The 19,130-nt window shown below is 38.4% G+C and overlaps 1 protein-coding gene across 12 annotated transcripts in view; it reads left to right on the top strand.

Moving 5' to 3' along the window:
* The window catches only part of URED (urease accessory protein D), a 28,950-nt gene extending 14,535 nt beyond the window's left edge, over positions 1-14,415 (top strand). For 3 of the 12 annotated variants that reach the window (XR_016101833.1, XR_016101842.1, XR_016101838.1), the window contains 2 exons: positions 2,325-2,512; positions 14,191-14,415. Coding sequence is in view for 2 of the 12 variants with exons in the window: in XM_088953310.1 (XP_088809436.1) it covers positions 2,325-2,450 (126 nt within the window). In the remaining 10 variants the exon portion in view is untranslated. Of the gene's footprint in view, positions 1-2,324; positions 2,628-14,036 lie in introns of those variants that run through there. The other 9 variants (XR_016101832.1, XR_016101841.1, XR_016101837.1 and 6 more) reach the window with 4 other exon arrangements.
* The last annotated feature ends 4,715 nt before the right edge of the window (positions 14,416-19,130 follow it).

The raw sequence follows: 19,130 nt of genomic DNA, 5'->3' as shown, positions 1-19,130 counted from the left end.
AGGGGTACTGAGGAATGAGGCTGGGAATGTGGTTCTTATCTACTCGGGGCCCATAGGAGCTGGAAACTCCACTAGGGCGGAACTTGCAGCTGCTATCCAAGGAGTACAGCTAGCTGTGTGGATAGGTGTGGAACATCTGATAATAGAAGGGGACTCCAAGGTGGTAGTGGGATGGCTACAAAACCCGGACTCTATGGTGTGGTGTTTTAAGAATGAAATTAAAAAATTCAACTGCCTGACAAGGAGCTTGACAGTGAGAATACAATGGGTGGGGAGATCTGCAAACTCTATGGCTGATGGTCTTGCAAAGCAAGGGGTAAATAGGGAAAGCTTATATTGGGCCCAATTGTAGATTGAATCTGTTCCCTGTTTTGTGGTTTCTGTTTTCTGTTATCTGTTTTCTTTTGTCTTTCTTCCTGCTATTAGGAGAGGACGCAGCTTGTGCCTCTCCATGGGAAGCTTGTAATTGCATTAATTCTCTATTTATGAATCTTATCTCTTTACTCATAAAAAAATTGTGGATTTGCTTTCCTTTGGAGAGAATGGTTCAGCATGAGATTTGGGTCTAAGAAGGCCATTAAGGGATTTTGAAACAAATGAGTTGGTCTCTCTTGTAACCCTTCTTGAAACCTGTGTTTTGTCTTCGTCAGGGAATGATGAGAGAATTTGGACCCCTAATACAAATGGTTGTTTCCCGTGTGGCTCCTTTTTTCATTCCTTACTTCCCATTTCAGAAGCTCAATCTTTCCCGGTTAAAGAGGTATAGGGCTGCCCGATTCCCCTAAAGTAAATTTTTTTTTTGTTGGGAGGCTGTTAACCAAGTCATCAACACCCATGAGAGACTCCAAAGGAAATGGAAACACTGGACTCTCTCTCCTCATGTGTGTGTTCTTTGCTGGAAGAGCAGGAAAAATACAAACTATCTACTGTTACGTTGTCCCTATGCTTCTAGACTATGTCAGCTATTCTTTTTGCTGTTTGGAAAAACTCGGGTGGCACCAGATGCAGTAGTAGATCTTTTCAAGTAAAAATTTTTTTGGTGGCTCCACTCAAAGACAAAAGGTTGTTTGGCAATGCATTCGTGGGGCGGTGCTATGGGGTTTATGGTGTGAAAGAAATGCAAGGATTTTTGAAGAAAATTGTAAACCTGTAGAGGAAGTGTTCGAACTTACCAAAGGGTAGCCCACTGGGATGTGATGTGTGGGCCTTTTAAAGGGGTTTCTATCAATTATCTGCTTAGGGAATGGCAGGTGTGACAGAGTTTCAGAATACTCGGCAACAAAGGATGGTTGTTTGGTCCCCTCCTAATGTAGAGGTGCTCAGACTCAATTTTGACGGTTGCAGCCTTGGAAACCCAGGGCCCTTGGGGGTGGGAGGAGTTGTTAGAAACCCTGAGGGCAGTATCATTTTAAGTTTCTCAGGCCTGTGGGACAAGGAAATTCCTCTAGAGCTGAACTTTTGGCCTTGGTGCAGGGATTAAAGTTGTTGGTTAGACAGGATCTAAGGTATGCAGAAGTTGAAGGTGACTGTCAAATGGTTATAGCTTGGATGACAAAGCAAAATCAAACTCTTTGGAAGTTCAGATCTTTAGTCAGAATGGCTCAAGCTCTAGATGCTGACTTGAATGCTTCATTCAAGTGGGTACCTAGGAATGCCAATATTTTGGCCAATTCTCTGGCTAAGGCTGGGGTTGGGGAATCTTGCTTAGATTGGGGATGCCCAGGACTGGCTACTAATGTGTAATTTGTAATCAGTGCTGTTTCTTCTTTGTTGTTTTTTCTTTTTCTCTGTTGTCAGATGTGGATGGCCTCTTGGGAGGCCCAGCTTTGTATGCTTCTTTGGCTGTACCTTTGTGTGCAGCTTGTTTTTAATGAATTTTCTCCATGTTATCAAAAAAAAAAATCTTTATCCTTTACTTTTACATGTGCATAGCACGTGCCCTTACACTAATCTCCATAAGATAATATGCTTAAACTTGTCAATTTGACTCAAAAATCAAAATGACTTATTCTTGTCAGTTCATTTTTTATATATTTCATACAATACATGAGTGATTCATTGAGATTATTAAAGACTATTTGATTTCCTGACCAGTGTTCTATTTTTAGTTAAAAGAGTTGCTAAGAGGTATGACAAAATCCCCCAAACTTTTACAAAGTTTGAAGTAATATTAATATTTAATAATACCATAGGATTTCCACCTATTTTGGTTTTTATTTGTTTAATAATTGCAGCTAACCATGACAATAATATGGATCATAGTCCAATTATGAAACAGAAGATATCTGAATTATATGTTGGGTTATTGGTTCTTTTTCATGCAGGGGATAGGTATGGTTGTTCGAATAGCTGCCTTGTCTACTGAATCAGTTTACAAATTTCTGCGGCATCAATTAGCTAGTCTGGAGCCCCTGCTTGGGGCATCTCCATATTACCAAGCATGTGTTTAACCTTCAACTATTATGATTGTTGCCGTAACCTTCAACTATTATGATTGTTGCCAAGCATTGTTGTAAGTTTAATCTCATTTTTTCAATGCAAATATATTTCTGCAAATTTTTGTTTCAAGTCATTACAAACGTTTGTTATGACGTTATGATCAATAATAACGTTGACCTTGTTAGACAGTTTTGTTTGCCCTTAGCTTCAATCTGATTTGATGTACTTTTGTTATTTAGTGGAAATAAATAAAGTGCATGTTTGGTTCATGTTGTTTGGTTTAATTCTGTGTAAAACCCTAAAACTGGACATTTATAGAGACTCATGCTAGTTTTAAATGTTCACAGCCGTTGGATAAGTCTGGGGAGATTTATCCTGCCAAGGCTGATACTGGTGTGCCACCAAGTGTTGGGATGGCCTGTCTCAGCCATCAGGGTAAGACCCGAGACACATGCAATATGGGATTACTTGAATCCTTGAACCGGACCAGATTTCCAGTATTGCTCTGGACCTTGGAGATAGATGGGCAAAACTGGAAAGTTACACCTGACCCCTAGACTCGATTATGACATTTCACTAGGTGTTGGATCAGGCTGCCTTTGATATGCCAATCAGTGAGATCCTTAGCGGGGATCAAAACCTGGGTATGTTGGGGTAGATTGAGAATTCATCTGAGTGGGTGATCATAGTGACAGAATCAACCACTTTGTCGGACAAAGGGTAATGATCGGGAATGCACTCTCTCTGATGGAAACCAAACTGCCGACAGTTGATTTCAATCGTTGGAATTTTGTTTTGCAAAATTAATATATTTATATATATATATGTACGGTTTCGAATTGTTTGCAAATGGTTTTAATTCCCGGGATCCATGTGAGAGGAGAGTGCGACACTGTACCTTGCAGCCGAGGGAGAGGTCCTTTCTTGTCGGGCAGTGCTTGATCATTAAGGGCTGAGAGGTTAAGTGTAAGACCACTGAGGATAATACCTGATGGGCTAATCTTGCACCTGCCCACAGTCCCTGGGTTTTTATAAGATGGCTTGGCCCAGGGACCACTTAATGTAAGTGTTGGGCCCATAGGGTCCATATGATGGAGTCAAGGGGTTCATTGAGTTTTTCAGTGAATTCGGCTGGGCCTTGTATTAAAGGCTGGGCCGAACCCATGTGCCTGGTGTGTAGATCAATGCTTGGGTCCCACACCATACAAAGAAGCCCAACTGGGCAGCAGATTGGAAAGTAATTAGACACTGAACACTTAATGGGCCAAAAGCCCATTTCGAGGTGGGCTGATATGATCACCCATCCATGGGGCGAATTTGAGATTAAAGTTAGTAAAAGGATTGGGCCTTTAGCCTTATCCACTCTTAGAGACCAAATTCAAATTAGATTTGAATCTGGTAACCTCCTGATAAGATCAGGAGTAGGCTAACTCTATCTGCAAAAGGATTAAGATTATCCCCTATCCAAATACTGATTTAGATTGGGATAACTCCTAAAAAGGAGGTTTCTTAATCAAGAAGAAAGGAGGAAATTTCGAACCACCTTGAAGAGGTATAGGATACCTCCTGCGAATTCAGATCTGATCTGATTCATACTCTCCAGAAAGACAGAAAAAGCAGTTCAGCCTTTTTCGATTTGGAGATCTCCTCATGCCGTCGCCATCTGCCATTGCAAGATTAGATCTTTGCAGAAAAGAAAGTCAAGAAATCTGTTCTTGACATCAGTCTTGCAAGAAAGACTGAAAAGGATTCAGTGTTTAGTACTTCCAGAGGATTCTTGTGAAGGATCCAGTGTGTAGGACGCACCCTGCTGGTTCTGTTCCATCCACAGCTGTGTCATCTTCAGCAGGAACGGATCTTGGAGCATTCTTTGGGCGTGAACACCAACTTTGGGAGATACTGCTTCTCCGGATCAGGTATATTCCTCCCATTTATCTTTTGGTACAGATCTGGTTTGATTATGGTTCAAGTAGGATCCTTGAATATTGTATTCTAAACTTAGGGAATATGATTCCCAATTGAGAGAATGTAGGAAATTTTTGAAATTCGCCCACCCATTCCGCAACCTTTATGGCGTCCATTAGATGGATCCTACCATTTTTTCAGACCTTTATGTTTACTTATGTAAAATGTATCTGTAAGGGCCATTACCCAATGATACCCCAGCTATCTAGGAGCTTCGAAGGGGCAAATTGGATATAGACCTAACCTTTGGTGATTTTTTATGAACAACATGGCCACTTTCAGACTTGAACTTGTGTTCTTACATTTGTGCAATGGCTTCTAATGTGCACGAAATATGTGACATTGAAACTGGTAGATCGATAGGAATTATTTGTGCTTTATGTTTGTTTTTCATTTAATTACTGTAACAACTTCTGAAGCAGATTAGGCAAAAAGAGAAAAAAAAGGAAGGAATGAAAATGATTGACAAGTTTTCCCTGCTATAGATAAATTGTTAGTTTTAATGGTTGAAAGCCCTCTATATCTTATATATTTGCCATGGTGAAATCGAATTGACCTAGCTTCTAATCCTATCTCTTATTGGAGGAGAAATCAATTGGTTGTAACCTTTAATGAGAATATCTTTGTTTCGACTGTTGCTACAGTAGTCCGAACAGGAAGAGGAGAAGAAGAAGAAGAAGAAGAAGAAGAAGAAGAAGAAGAAGAAGAAGAAGAAGAAGGGTCTGTCGAAAATCTGATGGTTAACCCATCCAGTCGACCCCCTTAATCTATATTAGATTCTAATAATGTTTACAAAGACAGTAATGCCCTTACTTAAGTGTGGGGCAGAGTAACTCTAATAACACTGTCACATAAGTAAGTTACTTAATAAACAGAAGAAGACTAAACTACCCCTATTCGGCACATCTTAACACTCCCCCTCAAGCTGGAGAATATATGTCATATAATCCCAGCTTGTTACATAGATAGTTCACTTTCCCTAAGCTTAGAGATTTTGTAAACAAATCTGTCCACTGGTCATTGGAGCCCACATGTTCTGTATTTATCTCTCTGGAAAGAACCTTCTCTCTCACAAAGTGGCAATCAACCTCTATGTTCTTTGTTCTCTCATGAAAGATAGGATTGGATGAGATATGTAGTGTAGCTTGGTTGTCACAGTACAATTTCATAGGTTTATCCATGTGAAACCCAATTTCTTGTAGGAGATTCCTCAGCCACACTAATTCACAGGTAGTGTGAGCCATGGCCCTATATTCGGCTTCAGCACTGCTTCTGGCTACAACCGTCTGCTTTTTACTCTTCCATGTCACAAGATTTCCTCTCAGAAATGTGCAATAGCCTGTAGTAGATCTTCTGTCACTCACTGAGCCTGCCCAGTCTGCATCTGTATACCCAACTACTTCAAGTTTTTCTCCTGGTTTATACAATACCCCACGGCCTGGAGCTCCTTTCAAATACCTCACAATTCTAAGGACTGCATCCCAGTGAGGTATACGAGGGTTCTGCATGAATTGGCTCACCACACTGACTGCAAAGGAGATGTCGGGTCTCGTGATAGTCAGATAGTTCAGCTTTCCCACTAGTCGTCTATACCTTCCAGGATCTTCAAATACTTCTCCTGTATCACTGCTCAACTTAACATTTGGTTCCATAGGGGTCTCAGCCGGTTTTTCACCTAACAGTCCTGTTTCTTCCAATAGATCAATGACATATTTCCTTTGGCACAGATTCACACCTTGTTTTGACCTGGCAACCTCTATTCCCAAGAAATACTTTAATGTTCCAAGGTCCTTTGTTTGAAAATGATTTTGCAGAAATACCTTTAGTTTGCCAATCCCCAATTTATCACTACCAATGATGACAATTTCATCCACATAGACCACTAATAAAATCTTCCTAGCTTCTGAGTCATAACTGAACACTGAGTGATCAACCTGGCATTGCTTCATTCCAAAACTCTTCACCACTTCACTGAACTTCCCAAACCAAGCACGTGGAGATTGCTTCAACTCATAAATTGCTTTCTTCAGCCTGCACACCTTACCACCCTCCCCCTGAGCAACATACCCAGGTGGTTGCTCCATATATACCTCCTCCACTAGATCACTATGGAGGAAGGCATTCTTTATGTCAAGTTGAAGGAGAGGCCAATCATACATAACTGCCAAGGAAATTAGGACACGAACGGAACCAATTTTAGCCACCGGAGAGAATGTCTCCATGTAGTCCACACCATACACCTGTGAGTAATCTTTAGCAACAAGTCTGGCCTTCAGACGCTCCACACTACCATCTGGCAAGTATTTCATAGTATACACCCATTTACAGCCCACAACATACTTCCCAGGTGTGAGAGTAGTAAGTTCCCACGTTTGAGTATGTTGAAGAGCAGAAAGTTCCTCCTCCATTGCCCGCCGCCATCCAGGTGAACTAAGAGCTTCTTGAACATTGTTAGGTAGGGAAATGGAAGACAAAAGTGAAACAAACTGGCGATGTGAGGCAGAAAGACGAGATAATGAAACAAAATTGGAAATGGGATGGAGTGTAGAACTACGTTTACCTTTCCGTAAGGCAATGGGTAGGTCAAGATCTGAAGGTTCAGCAATAGGAGCCATGAGAGGATCTGCAGATGAGGTAGAAGCAGGAGGGGCCGGTGTCGTTCGACGTGTATACACTTGTTGGATCGGTGGTCATTCAGTGGTGACTTGCATTGGATGAGGAGACGAGTCTACTCCAACAACAGCCTCTGGAACTGAATCGCTGACAGGGAGAGGAAGAGGAGGTAAGGGTGAGGACAAGGGTGCTTCATGACTGGAGAAGAAGGGGACAGACTAAAAAAAGGTGACATTAGGGCAGACATAGCATTTTCGGGCAATGAGATTATAACACTTGTACCCTTTTTGAGTCTGAGAGTAGCCAAGGAAGACATATTTAATTGAGCGTGCATCTAGCTTGTCTATTCCAGGACTCAGATTATGAACAAAGCACACACAACCAAAGACACGAGGAGTTAATGGAAACGGAGATAAAGTGGGAAACAAGATGGAGAAGGGGGACCGACCATGAAGAAAAAAAGAGGGCATCTGATTAATGAGAAAACATGCAGTGAGTACCTGATTGGGCATATGTGGTATGCTGTGAAGTAGCTTGAAGGAACCGTTCATACTCATCACGCGGAACACTCACCATCTCCCTCCCAGAAGTAGATGTAGATGTGGGAGGTGTTAGGTCTGCCAGTTTACTGTCACTAATAGCAACCTCGCCTGCTACAGCATGATTAGCCCATTTAGAGGGAGGGCCATGTAGGTCATAACAGAAATTCACTGTTTGTCCATCCCTACCACAATGAGTACACTTCCTTGTAGAGTTATTTTTTCCTCTGCCATGGCCTCCCCCTGAGTCACGACCACCCCGACCAATCATGGAATTGCCACGGCCCCCTCTGGAATGACCTCCCCCTCTTGTACTATGTCCACCACGTCTAGCTGTCACAAGTGCTGATCTATCATACTGTGTGGGGTTCTCTGTCTGGCCCAAAGAGATTCTATGAAGTCTTGAGAATACTTCCTCAAGTGTAGGAAGAGTAGAGCCCCCCAATATTTGAACTGGTTCGTATTCCGACTTCAGCCCCACTAAAAATCTTGTAACATCTAGCTGCTCCCTTTGCTGTTGCTGAACTTGAATATCTGGAGTAAGGGGATGATAGACATTGAGTTCATTCCTTATATTCTTCATGCAGGCATAGTACTCTTCTAGTGTTTTGCTTCCTTGTTGTAAATCAAAGTACTCCTGATACAGCTAATATACTCTTGTTGTGTTCTCTTGTCCAGAATATAGCTTCTTAGCATGCTCCCATATATCCTTAGCCGTATCAAGGAACATGAAGTTGGCACTGATTTTGGGTTCCATACTATTCCACAGCCAAGTCATGATTTGAGCATCTTCTTGTTCCCAATCATCAAACCCTGGAGAGTCAACCGGTGGCTTCTCATCTCTAACATGCTTTACTTTCTTCTTTGCCTTGAGGAAAATTTCAACTGATTTAGCCCATGGAACATAGTTCTCCCCATTTAGCTTAATTGAGGTCATTTGTACTCCTAGGTAGTCGGAGGAAATTACTACACTAGGTTTCTGATTGTTGTAGCCATCTCCTATTGCTGCCATTGTACTCTTTCACAGTTGTCTCTAACTTTACTTCTCAGCTACAAGCTGATTGATGTTGTTCACAGTTTGATATTTCAGTACCTATTGCAGCCTCTAAACACCACTGCTGATTTCACACACTTGTTCTTATTCACACTACTGCTGACTTCACACACTTACGTCCCACATAAGCATCAATTTACCATTCACTAATCACAGTAGAGGCCCTCTTACAACCACTCAAGCACCACAACACAGCCAAATCTGCTGCACCCAGTTCAGACTTGTTTAACACACTTAAGAGGGCATTACACAACCACAAGGAGTTCGGCAAGGTCACTACATTCTACCTTACACCACTCGGCTACTTACATCAGCCCTAACACCATTCAACAACTTACAGTAGCCCTACACCATTCGGCTACTGCACACACAGCCCTTCCTAGGGCAACAATGAACCTAGTTCTCTAGGTTCTACTCAGTACAACAGCTTCTTGTAGGGTTTCTACCCAGAAATATAAGTAACACTAGAAGAAGAGAGAACCGACCTTCCTTTGAGAATATCAATCAACCATTCACTGCTGAAGTCACTTTCCTTGTTGAAGAAGGTTATGCGTAGTAGAGAGACAAGCTGTAATGTTTCTGACCTAGGGCGAACCAGTTCTCTCCATCGACTGACCAGAAACAAAGGTGAAGAGTCACGAACAATGCTGAGGTGCTTTACCAACTGACTTAGGTCAGGAGCATGGCTCTGATACCATGTTTCGACTGTTGCTACAGTAGTCCGAACAGGAAGAGGAGAAGAAGAAGAAGAAGAAGAAGAAGAAGAAGGGTCTGTCGACAATCTAATGGTTAACCCATCCAGTCGACCCCCTTAATCTATATTAGATTCTAATAATGTTTACAAAGACAGTAATGCCCTTACTTAAGTGTGGGGCAGAGTAACTTTAATAACACTGCCACATAAGCAAGTTACTTAATAAACAGAAGAAGACTAAACTACCCCTATTCGGCACATCTTAACAATCTTAAATGTCATAGAAAATAACTGTCAGGTTCAGTGAATCTAATTTAGCATTAGACAGTAAATTTTATTTTTTGAAAAAATGAGATTGGCTACAGGACTGGGGCACAACTATTTTATGTTGTACCAAGGATTCACTTTGTCCAAAAAAGTCATAAGTATTAACTAAGTCATGACTTAATAAAAGGATGCTTCAATTTTTCATTGTACAGTTTTGCATTATGTCAAATCTAGTTAGGAAATCATGCTTATAAAAGAATGGACTTTCTAACTCTTTTTTTTTAAGATAAATAAAAAAAATTATTAAAACGGGAAAAAACAGGATACGAGGAAAGGTAATTAGCAATTGCCCAAATGAAATGAAAACACCGAAAGGACAACTGACTAAAGCTTAACACCTTTGTATGCCAAACCCCCCAAAATCCAATAACCTTGACAACCAAGCCCCAAAACAAGCAAAAAGCACTGACATGAAACAGAAAAAGAAACCTGAAAGCAAAAAAACCATACAGCACCCAAAACAAAACAGAACCCCCACAAGACCCATAGCTACAAACCAGACCCACAGTGGGATTACAAACTACTTACTAGTTTTTTTATTACAATCTTCCTGGTTTCTTCTGGCTGCACTTTTGTTTTTCCTTACTTTCTTGTTGGGTCCAAGGCCAAACAAACCTCCTTTTATTCTTGTGAAAACCTTTGAAGCTAGATCCCTAATATTGTTAATAATTTGATTTATAAGTAGTGTGGATGGTTTATATATCAAAGGCTTATTGGTCCAAAATAATCACCAGAAGTGTCTTTTAACTTAGGAATGGTTGAGCTTCAGGGTGCTTTCCTTGAGGCAAAGCCTTATATGCCATTTAAAACATTCAATTCCATGTGCACAAGAAAACTTAATTTGGAGTAGGGGTGATAATGGGCCAGGCTGGGCTTTGGGCCTATGCCATTAAATACATTATACTTAATATAAAATAATTTATATTATGTGTCATTTTCACCAATACGTTCTGTTTAATTCCATATCCATTATTAAATTATTGGCGTTTAAATCATTTCTTACTACTACCCATATCCTTTTTGCTCTACCCCTTGCTTTTCTAGCCCCTTCAACTTGTAACAAATCACTTTTTATGGGTGCTGTTGATATTCTTCTATACACATTTCTACCACACTCATTTTCTGGACATTTTTTGATCAATAACTGTTAATTTTATTAAAATAGAGATGATAATCTTGATTGCAAAGTTATAAAGCAGTCAATGAGAGATAAACTCTTTTATCTCTCCCCAACATCTCTTTCTTTCTCATTATTACAACTGTGCCCAAAATATTTTCTCTCCCCACCCCTTGTTTGGCTAAAGTATCTGCCAATGAAATAACAATTCTTTTGATCCATTGTAGTCTCACTTCTATGACTTTTTTTTTTATTAATAACCTTGAAATTTTATTAATAAGAGCAAATATTAGTAAGCACAACAGATAAAGGTACAGATCAAAGTCTGTTAGAGATAAAACCTCTTATCTCTCCCCAAAATGTCCCATCTCCCTTGCAGTTATTCCCAAAACAAAGAACCTCTCATCACCCCGTGCTTCGCTAAGGCATCAGCTACAGAATTAGCACTCCACTTAACCCGCCGTAGCCTTACTTCCATGTCTCTAGTTAACCACCTGAATCTCTTCCTTTCATTATTATGCATCCATTTTTTCATCCCCTCGTCTTATAACCAGTTGATCACCAATTTTGAATCTCCCTCAACAAAGAGCTTGCTGATGCTTATTGTCCTCGCCCTTTGTATGCCTTCCATTACTACCATCACTTCTTCTCTCAATGAATCTTCTTCCCCCATCTGTCCCAGAATATAGAGCAATGATTTTGCCCTCGAATACCTGAAGGTCCTGGATTTTTCCCTCCTCACTTCCTTGTTTTTTGTTAGCCATCTGATTTTCTTTCTTTCATTGCTGTAGCTCCACATCTTTGCCTCTTAATTTTGTGGCCAGCCCACAACCAGTTCAGAGTCTTCTTCAGTGACTTTCATATATTCAAGTTCCTTTCCCTTTGCACTCCTTCCAGCATAGCCGTAACTTCTGCCCTCAGGGAATCACCCACTCCAAGCAGGCCTGTTTATAGAGCAACTATTTGGCCCTCACCATCTTCCCCAAGGTGCCATCAAAATTGAGTTTAATGAATTCTCTTTTTGGTGGAGTCTAATAAGGATTGCTAACAACCTTTTTTGAATATGAGTTTACCACTTCCTTCCACTTCTAAAGATATCATTTATTGAGATATGTGAGGGTGCTTCCAAAGATTTCAGCCAATATGCCACTCTAATTGTAATGCTTTCAATTATGGATTCTTTGCTTCTTTCCTTTTCCAAGAAAATTCTTGCATTCCTTTCTTCCTATATTGTCCAGCTTATGCCACCACCCTTGTGCATCTCTACATAATTCTTCCCATTTTTTTTGGCCAAGCAAAAGTTGGTGGAGCAAACAAACTTGACATGTTATCCAGAGGATTCCAACTGTACCTAAACAAAGAAAAATACGAATCCCAAATACACACAACAAAAGTATAGGATATTAATAATTGATGGCAAATCTCACCATTGGCTTTACATAGGACACTACTATGAGTGGATAAATACCACTTAGGTCTCTTCTTTTGGAGTAGGTCACAAGTATTAGTTCTCTCATGGACAACTTTCCAACAAAAAGTTCCAACCCTTGGAGGAATAGCTTGCACTATAACTCCCTTAACAAGAAAAGGCTGCAGAGAGTTAGTGGATAGTTGAGTTAAGGTCGTAAAGAAAGAAGTGCAGGAAAGGAGCCCGAAAGAGAAGGACCCTAAATCTGTCTATATGATTTAGAAGGGATCAAGATAGATCCTGTCTAGGTACTCCATTTAGATGAGTCCTTGTATATTCCCCAAGTATTTGATTTTTTCTTGCTAACAAGACATTGACATGTTATCATCCAATTGGAATATCATGGTGAATTTAAGTTTCTGCAGTTCCAGAAATTTGGGCTGGAGGATGCTTGGAGTTGGAAATGGGAAGCTGATGGTTTTTTCACTGTTAAGTCCATGTTCCTTAATTTGGTCAGTTCAGGTCAGAACTTTCTGGGTAGGCAAATCTGGAACTCAACTAGCCCCTCTAGAGTAAATTTTCTGATTTGGACAATGGTTTTAGACAAGTGTCTGACCAAAGTGAATCTGATGAGACGTGGCATTCAGATTCTGGATATTTCATGTGGATTGTGGTGGTTCAGCAGAATCTATTGAACACCTGTCTATTCATTGCCCAGTTTCGGCTTATATCTGGGGGCATTTCCTTAAGGCCTTGGAAGTCAGTTGGGTAATGCCAAATTCAGTGAAGGAACTGCTGTATTGTTGGAAAATTGAGGGCCTCAGCAAGGTAGGTAACTTGGTTTGGAACACTATTCCGGCAGCTGTTCTTTGGACTATTTGGACTGAAAGAAACAACAGAATTTTCCAGGGTAAAGCTAAAACTCCAGAGGAAATGGTGCAGAAAGCTGTGGGCAAATTATTGTCTTGGGTGTCGGCAACAGAGGATTTTAAAAATCAGAATATGCGGTTGTTGTTTAGTTCTCAGTCTTGGATGAGATTGTAATCTGAGGTGGTCCTAGGCAGTCTCTAATGGCCTAGGCTCTATTGTGTTGTTCTTTGATTTAATAAAGTACCTTACCTTTTACACACACAAAAAAAAAGGGCATGAGATGGAATTCTTTCCCTGTAGCAAAGAGAAGGAAAGATAATGTTTAGGGGTAAAATGAACCGAAAGGATCCAATACATTACTCTATCTTCTTTAGACAGGTCCATAAGCATGTCTGTGAGATTCACAACACTGTACAAGGGGTGAAGCTCCACATGGTGAAAGAAATTTGAAGCAGCCTTCACAAGCTTAACAGTGTCAAAGATGAATATAGAAATAAACGAAGTGTCAAGATGAATGCACATATTTGCCATCATTGATCTTTTCTTTTGTTTTTCCTTTTTTGGTCGTGATCAGTAACAATGATTGGCATAGCTTTATTTATGATGCACGAAAGGACTTTGATAATGTTACCACTTTGATTTAAGGTTTGGGGACAAAAGAAAACATTGGATCCTAATCAAGGGAGTCAATTAATGAAATACCTAACCATTCAAATTAGTGTTTGTGACAAAGACAAGCAGCCAAACATCATACCCGTTCCATGTGATGCTGAAGACATACCTCAGCATTTAAACAAGTGATTTGGTGACAAAACTTAAAAATACCAGGTACTCAGTAAATTATTAATGCACATGATTTTCTGCAGTGTGTTGGATAAATACTTGACCTTTTAGACTGAAGCTTCTCTGTTGTAGAACATTTAGTATGTGATGCATGAAAGATGATGTGTGAAGCAATCAATTAGTCCGCATGCCAATGAGCTTGATAGAGTTTGCATGCATCTTTGCAGCATTGCAGCAAATATCTTAAGAATCTTACTTTGTTTACGCTAGGGCATACAGTGATTGTTGACATCAGATTCTGAGATTTGATCCTTGCGTACTCCATTAGTTTCGATTACATTTGGTTTGTCTCTGTATTCTCTCTGATTTTGGAACCTACAGTGATGTATCTGGGAGTCCTACATCCCAGGACCAAATGTTGACCCATCAAGGTTGGTGAGTTACAGATCAAATGGTCATTGTTGTATGGAGCATATTTGGGCTTGGCGGCAAGCATGAATCAACCAGGTTTTTTTATTTGAAAGCATTTCTGAATACATCCCCACCAATACCTTTGCTGTATTGCAATTGCAGTTGAAAATGCTTATTGGGTCTGTCTTCTTATCATTCCACTTCCTGTTAGGTTGGTCTCTTTTATATATCTGATTTTCTTGGGTAACTATATATATGATCTGTTCTGTCGGACGAGTTGAATTGTCGGTCTAACTTCCTAGGCAAATGCAATTGTTTTATGTCCGTTGGCACCCAGCCAGCAAATTGGCCTTTCTGTACACGCTCAAGGAGGTAGTTTTGGAACTTGAAAGTCATCTTTAGCTTATACCCATAATTACACTGTAATAAAAAAGGCTCGTCCATTAATGACATCCTCGCCACAAAACGATATGGTTAATAGGGGTGCTCATAAAAAACCGAAAAACCAAACTGAACCGAGCAAATCAAACAAAAAAATGTAGTTAACTGAATCAATTTGTTTGGTATTTCTAGAAAACTGAAGAACCGGTTTGGTTTTTGGTTAATCTAGAAAAAAGCAGGCGGTTAACCAAATCAACCGATATATATTTATATGTATATTATATATATTTTTAATGTCTCACATGTTATCTTTATATTAAGTATATATATATATATTATATAAATACATACATATATTATATTTATAGTTATTTATTTATATTTATTTATAGTAATATTTTATATATTTATTTGTAATATATGTTATAAGTATAAAAAACCAAAAAACCGAAGAATCAAACCAGTCAAAAACTAAAATTGATCAACCGGGCAACCGGTGGTCAAGGTTCAAAGTATCGACATGTATTGGTTGGTATCGGCCGATATGTGTCATGCCGATGGCTTCCCGATATGCCCCTACAGGGGTTGTATTGGGCCAGCCACTGGTTCAGAGGGTAGCCGGGCCTTAAACTGGCCCCTCTGAACTAATTTTGAAAAAAAAAAACTAAGTGAAACATAAAAAAAAGCACTGACACGGGCAGCCTGTGTCTATATTTAGAACCTTGTTGGTGGTATCAGTTTAATTTCGGTTTGGAGATACGGAAAAACTGGCAGGATTGGTTTGATTTCAAAAAAAAAACCCTACAGTTTGGTTAATCGAATCATGAGTACCCCTAATGGATAATCGCTTAATTGCTTAATTTTGGATAAAAATTAGCACTGGGGCACTTGATATCACTGTGGTGCCAACCATCCATTAGATGGTCCTGATTACCACTGTAACTAGTTGTAAATAGTTTCTCTTGATCCTTGAATTTGTTGCGTCTTCTTTGACCGGAACAGAAAATTAATATTAACAAACAACAAAAATCAATGGAAGATGTAGTCCTACCTTTCTTGATCCCTGAATTAGTCGTATGCATCAGAATCTACCCTATTTCATTCATAACATGAACCGAGCAAACAATATTCTAGTGTCAAGTGTAGTTAGCACCATTCAGATCACAGGAATCATTTTGCATTTGCTGCTACCCTTGGACCCGTTAAATGCATTACAGAATATGCAATGGTAGATTTCAAGTGGGCCGGGCAGCTGCCTCATATTCTTACTTTAAGTTCTAATAATTAAAAAAAAAAAGAGTTTTTTTAATTGTTTTCAAGTGGGATTATTCCCACGGCTTCTTCAAACGAGAGAATATTAATCTGATGACTCAAATACATTGAACCCAGCCCAGTTGGCCAAGAGATGAAGAGATAGACCCACCATATTTCTTAATCAGATGCCAATATGTAAAGCCTTGAATATATACACAAAGGAATTGGAAAAGGCAGCCGAATGCCTATACTGAACTGCCTGAACTGCCTGAACCATACTTATAATAAGCTTGCATATGTGGCATCCACAAAGTGATGCTTCTTGGCTCCGGTGTGGGTGCTTTCTGATTTCAATAACAATAAACAAGGGGACCACTCCTGTATTTAGATGATTAGATCTGTGCCTGCTTTAAAAGGGTATAGACCAGAGTATGATATATGCTGGTCAATGGCAATGAATGGCCTATGGTTTTGGGTTTTTTTTTTTTTTTTTTTTTTAACGGTTCTATTTTTCCTCAAACAGCAACACGACACCATAAATGTCGTCTGCAACATTTCTATTAGAAACCTGTTTGCTGAAGGCAAGGCAATGCCCATGTGGCATTTAAGTGCTTACTGTGCTTTTACTCTTGTTGTTAACAAAGAAAAGCTACTCATTTTTCAACGCCCTGTAACACCAAAATCGTATTTCCACCAACACTACCAGAGCTGGTGTGATGTTCTGTTTTGGAGTAAAACAAGGGTTAGCAAACATGTTCTTTTTGCCTGTGTTTCCTCCAACATGCTGATGTGGAAAAATCATGCAGTGCAACAATCAAGACGCAACCATGCCAAACACCATCAAAATAAGCACATTTTCAGATGGCTTATAACCTCATTAGCTACCATGGTCAATCAAATTAGAGAACTTGTTAATCGGGTGAATATACTAAGGCAGAGAGACCAACAGATGTAGGGCCATTCCTGAAAGGCTGAAAGTCGGTGCTTATTTTCCAGTATTAAAGCACAGGAGGAGCATGACTTTTTCACGTTCTTATTGTAAAAATAAGACTTATTTTATATTTAGTGTTTGATAGTCTTTTTTTACAATAATCACTTAAACAAGCATTTGTGATTATTTTGTCTTTCATTTTCTTTCAAAATATACCTTATGAAAGTACTTTTACTAAATAATTTTTGTAAAAATATTTTTATGAAATCACTTTTACAAAAACATTTTTACGAAAGTACTTTTATGAACACTTTTATAAAAGCACTTTTATGAAAGTACTTTTGTAAAATTCAACTAAGGATAATTTTATAAGTAATATTTTAAAATTCAACTAGGGATAGTTTTGGGAAAAAATCGAATAAATGCTTATTGTTTAAGCACTTTAAAAAAGCTGGAAATTTAGGCTTAAAAAATAATCCCTTATTTTTAAAATAAGTACTTATTTTGGGTTTATTTTCCAAACACCAATACGGAAGCATTTTTACGAAAGCACTTTTATGAAAGTACTTTTATGAACACTTATATAAATGCACTTTCATGAAAGTACTATTGTAAAATCCAACTAGGGATAATTTTGGAAAAAAAATCAAATAAGTGCTTATTGTTTAAACACTTTAAAAAAACAAAAAATTTGGGCTTAAAAAATATGCCCTTATTTTTAAAATAAGTACTTATTTTGGGTTTATTTTCCAAACACCAATAAGTGCTTAATGATGTGCTCCCAACCCAAATAAGCACATATTTTTAAACACTACCAAACACGGTCATGCTTAAGTTAAAAACAAGTGCTTAAAAAATAAGCACTTTGTATTGGGTGTTTTGTAGTTTTTTCCTCTCATAAGCACTTAAATAAGCATTTGTGATTATTTTGTCCTCTATTTTTATTCGAACTTTCAAAGTATACCCTTTGAAAACACTTTTATTAAATTACTTTTATGAAAACATTTATGAAAGTACTTTTACAAAAACACTTACAAAAGCACTTTTACGAAATTACTTTTATGAAAACACTTACAAAAGCAATTTCATAAAGTATTTTTACAAAAACACTTTTAAGAAAGTACCTTTAAGAAAATACTTTTATAAAGTGCTTTCATAAAAGTTCTTTCGTAAAAGTGCTTTCATAAAAGTATTTTCGTAAAAGTGCTTTCGTAAAAGTGCTTTTATAAAAGTACTCATTTAAAATTCTACTAGGGATAATTTTGGAAAAAAAAGTTGAATAAGTACTTATTGTGTAAGCACTTAAAAAATGCTGGAAATTTGGGCTTAAAAAATAAACCCTTATTTTTAAAATAAGTACTTATTTCAAGCTTATTTCCAAAATACCAATAAGTGCTTAATGGCCCAAATAAGCACTTATTTTTAAGCACTCCCAAACATGGCCTAATTGCTTATTCGAATAATCACTTGTTTTAAGCACTTATTCAATAAGCACTCCCAAACATGGCCTTAAATAAGCCTTTCATATGAAGTGTAATCTGTTGAAAAAGGGGATATTCTCCAATGTATATTGTTTTTCTTGTTGCAAGTTTCCAAAACAAATTTAAACGTTTGAAAATAAATTAGTTCTCAAAACAAAAAACAAAATATGTTGTTGATTGTACAAGTTTTTTGTTTCCAAAAATGTGATCTTGAATTACCAGTTTAAAGAATATGTTTTCGTTTGGTAACTTGATATCATGTTTCATAAATCATACAGTATCGGCATCCAAAATTTGTTTTTGTTTTAAAAACAATTATTTTGATGGTTTCAGAAACATAAATTGTTTTCTGAAACAAAACGAACTTTTTTTTTTCGCTTCTCAAAACAAAAAACAAACGGTTCAAGATTTTTTTTTCTTCTTTTTTTTTTCAGATGGAGCAATTTTAAAAACAAATAAATACAGAAACGCTCATGTTTTAGAACACACCCTACGCTTACAGCAAGCTTTATAATAGGTAGGCACAATGATATGGGGAAATAAGTAGAGGCTAGAATAGAATCACATTTCATTTCCTCCCATCAAATTGAAAACGGCTCCTATGCTGGATTCAAACAGAGCAATATACCACTATTCCAATTGCATCATTGAACTTAAAGGACTTGACACTCTTAGAAGCAAAGTGTTCCATGTAAATTCCATAAAATGCACAAGATGAAAAAACACAATACTTGCATGATGGAGTATCTCAGACAACAACAGGAGGAAAAAGGGAAACATGCTAAATTATCACTGCAGTTCATGCTTGTCACTGGCATGAGATGAGGATATTGAGGTCCACAGTTCATGCATGAAATGAGATA

Source organism: Nelumbo lutea, chromosome 7 (genome assembly GCF_056320005.1).
Source record: "Nelumbo lutea isolate HS-2025 chromosome 7, American lotus-T2T, whole genome shotgun sequence".
Lineage (NCBI taxonomy): Eukaryota > Viridiplantae > Streptophyta > Magnoliopsida > Proteales > Nelumbonaceae > Nelumbo > Nelumbo lutea.
Note: the sequence above shows the minus strand (reverse complement) of the source record. Positions and strands in the feature narration are given on the sequence as shown.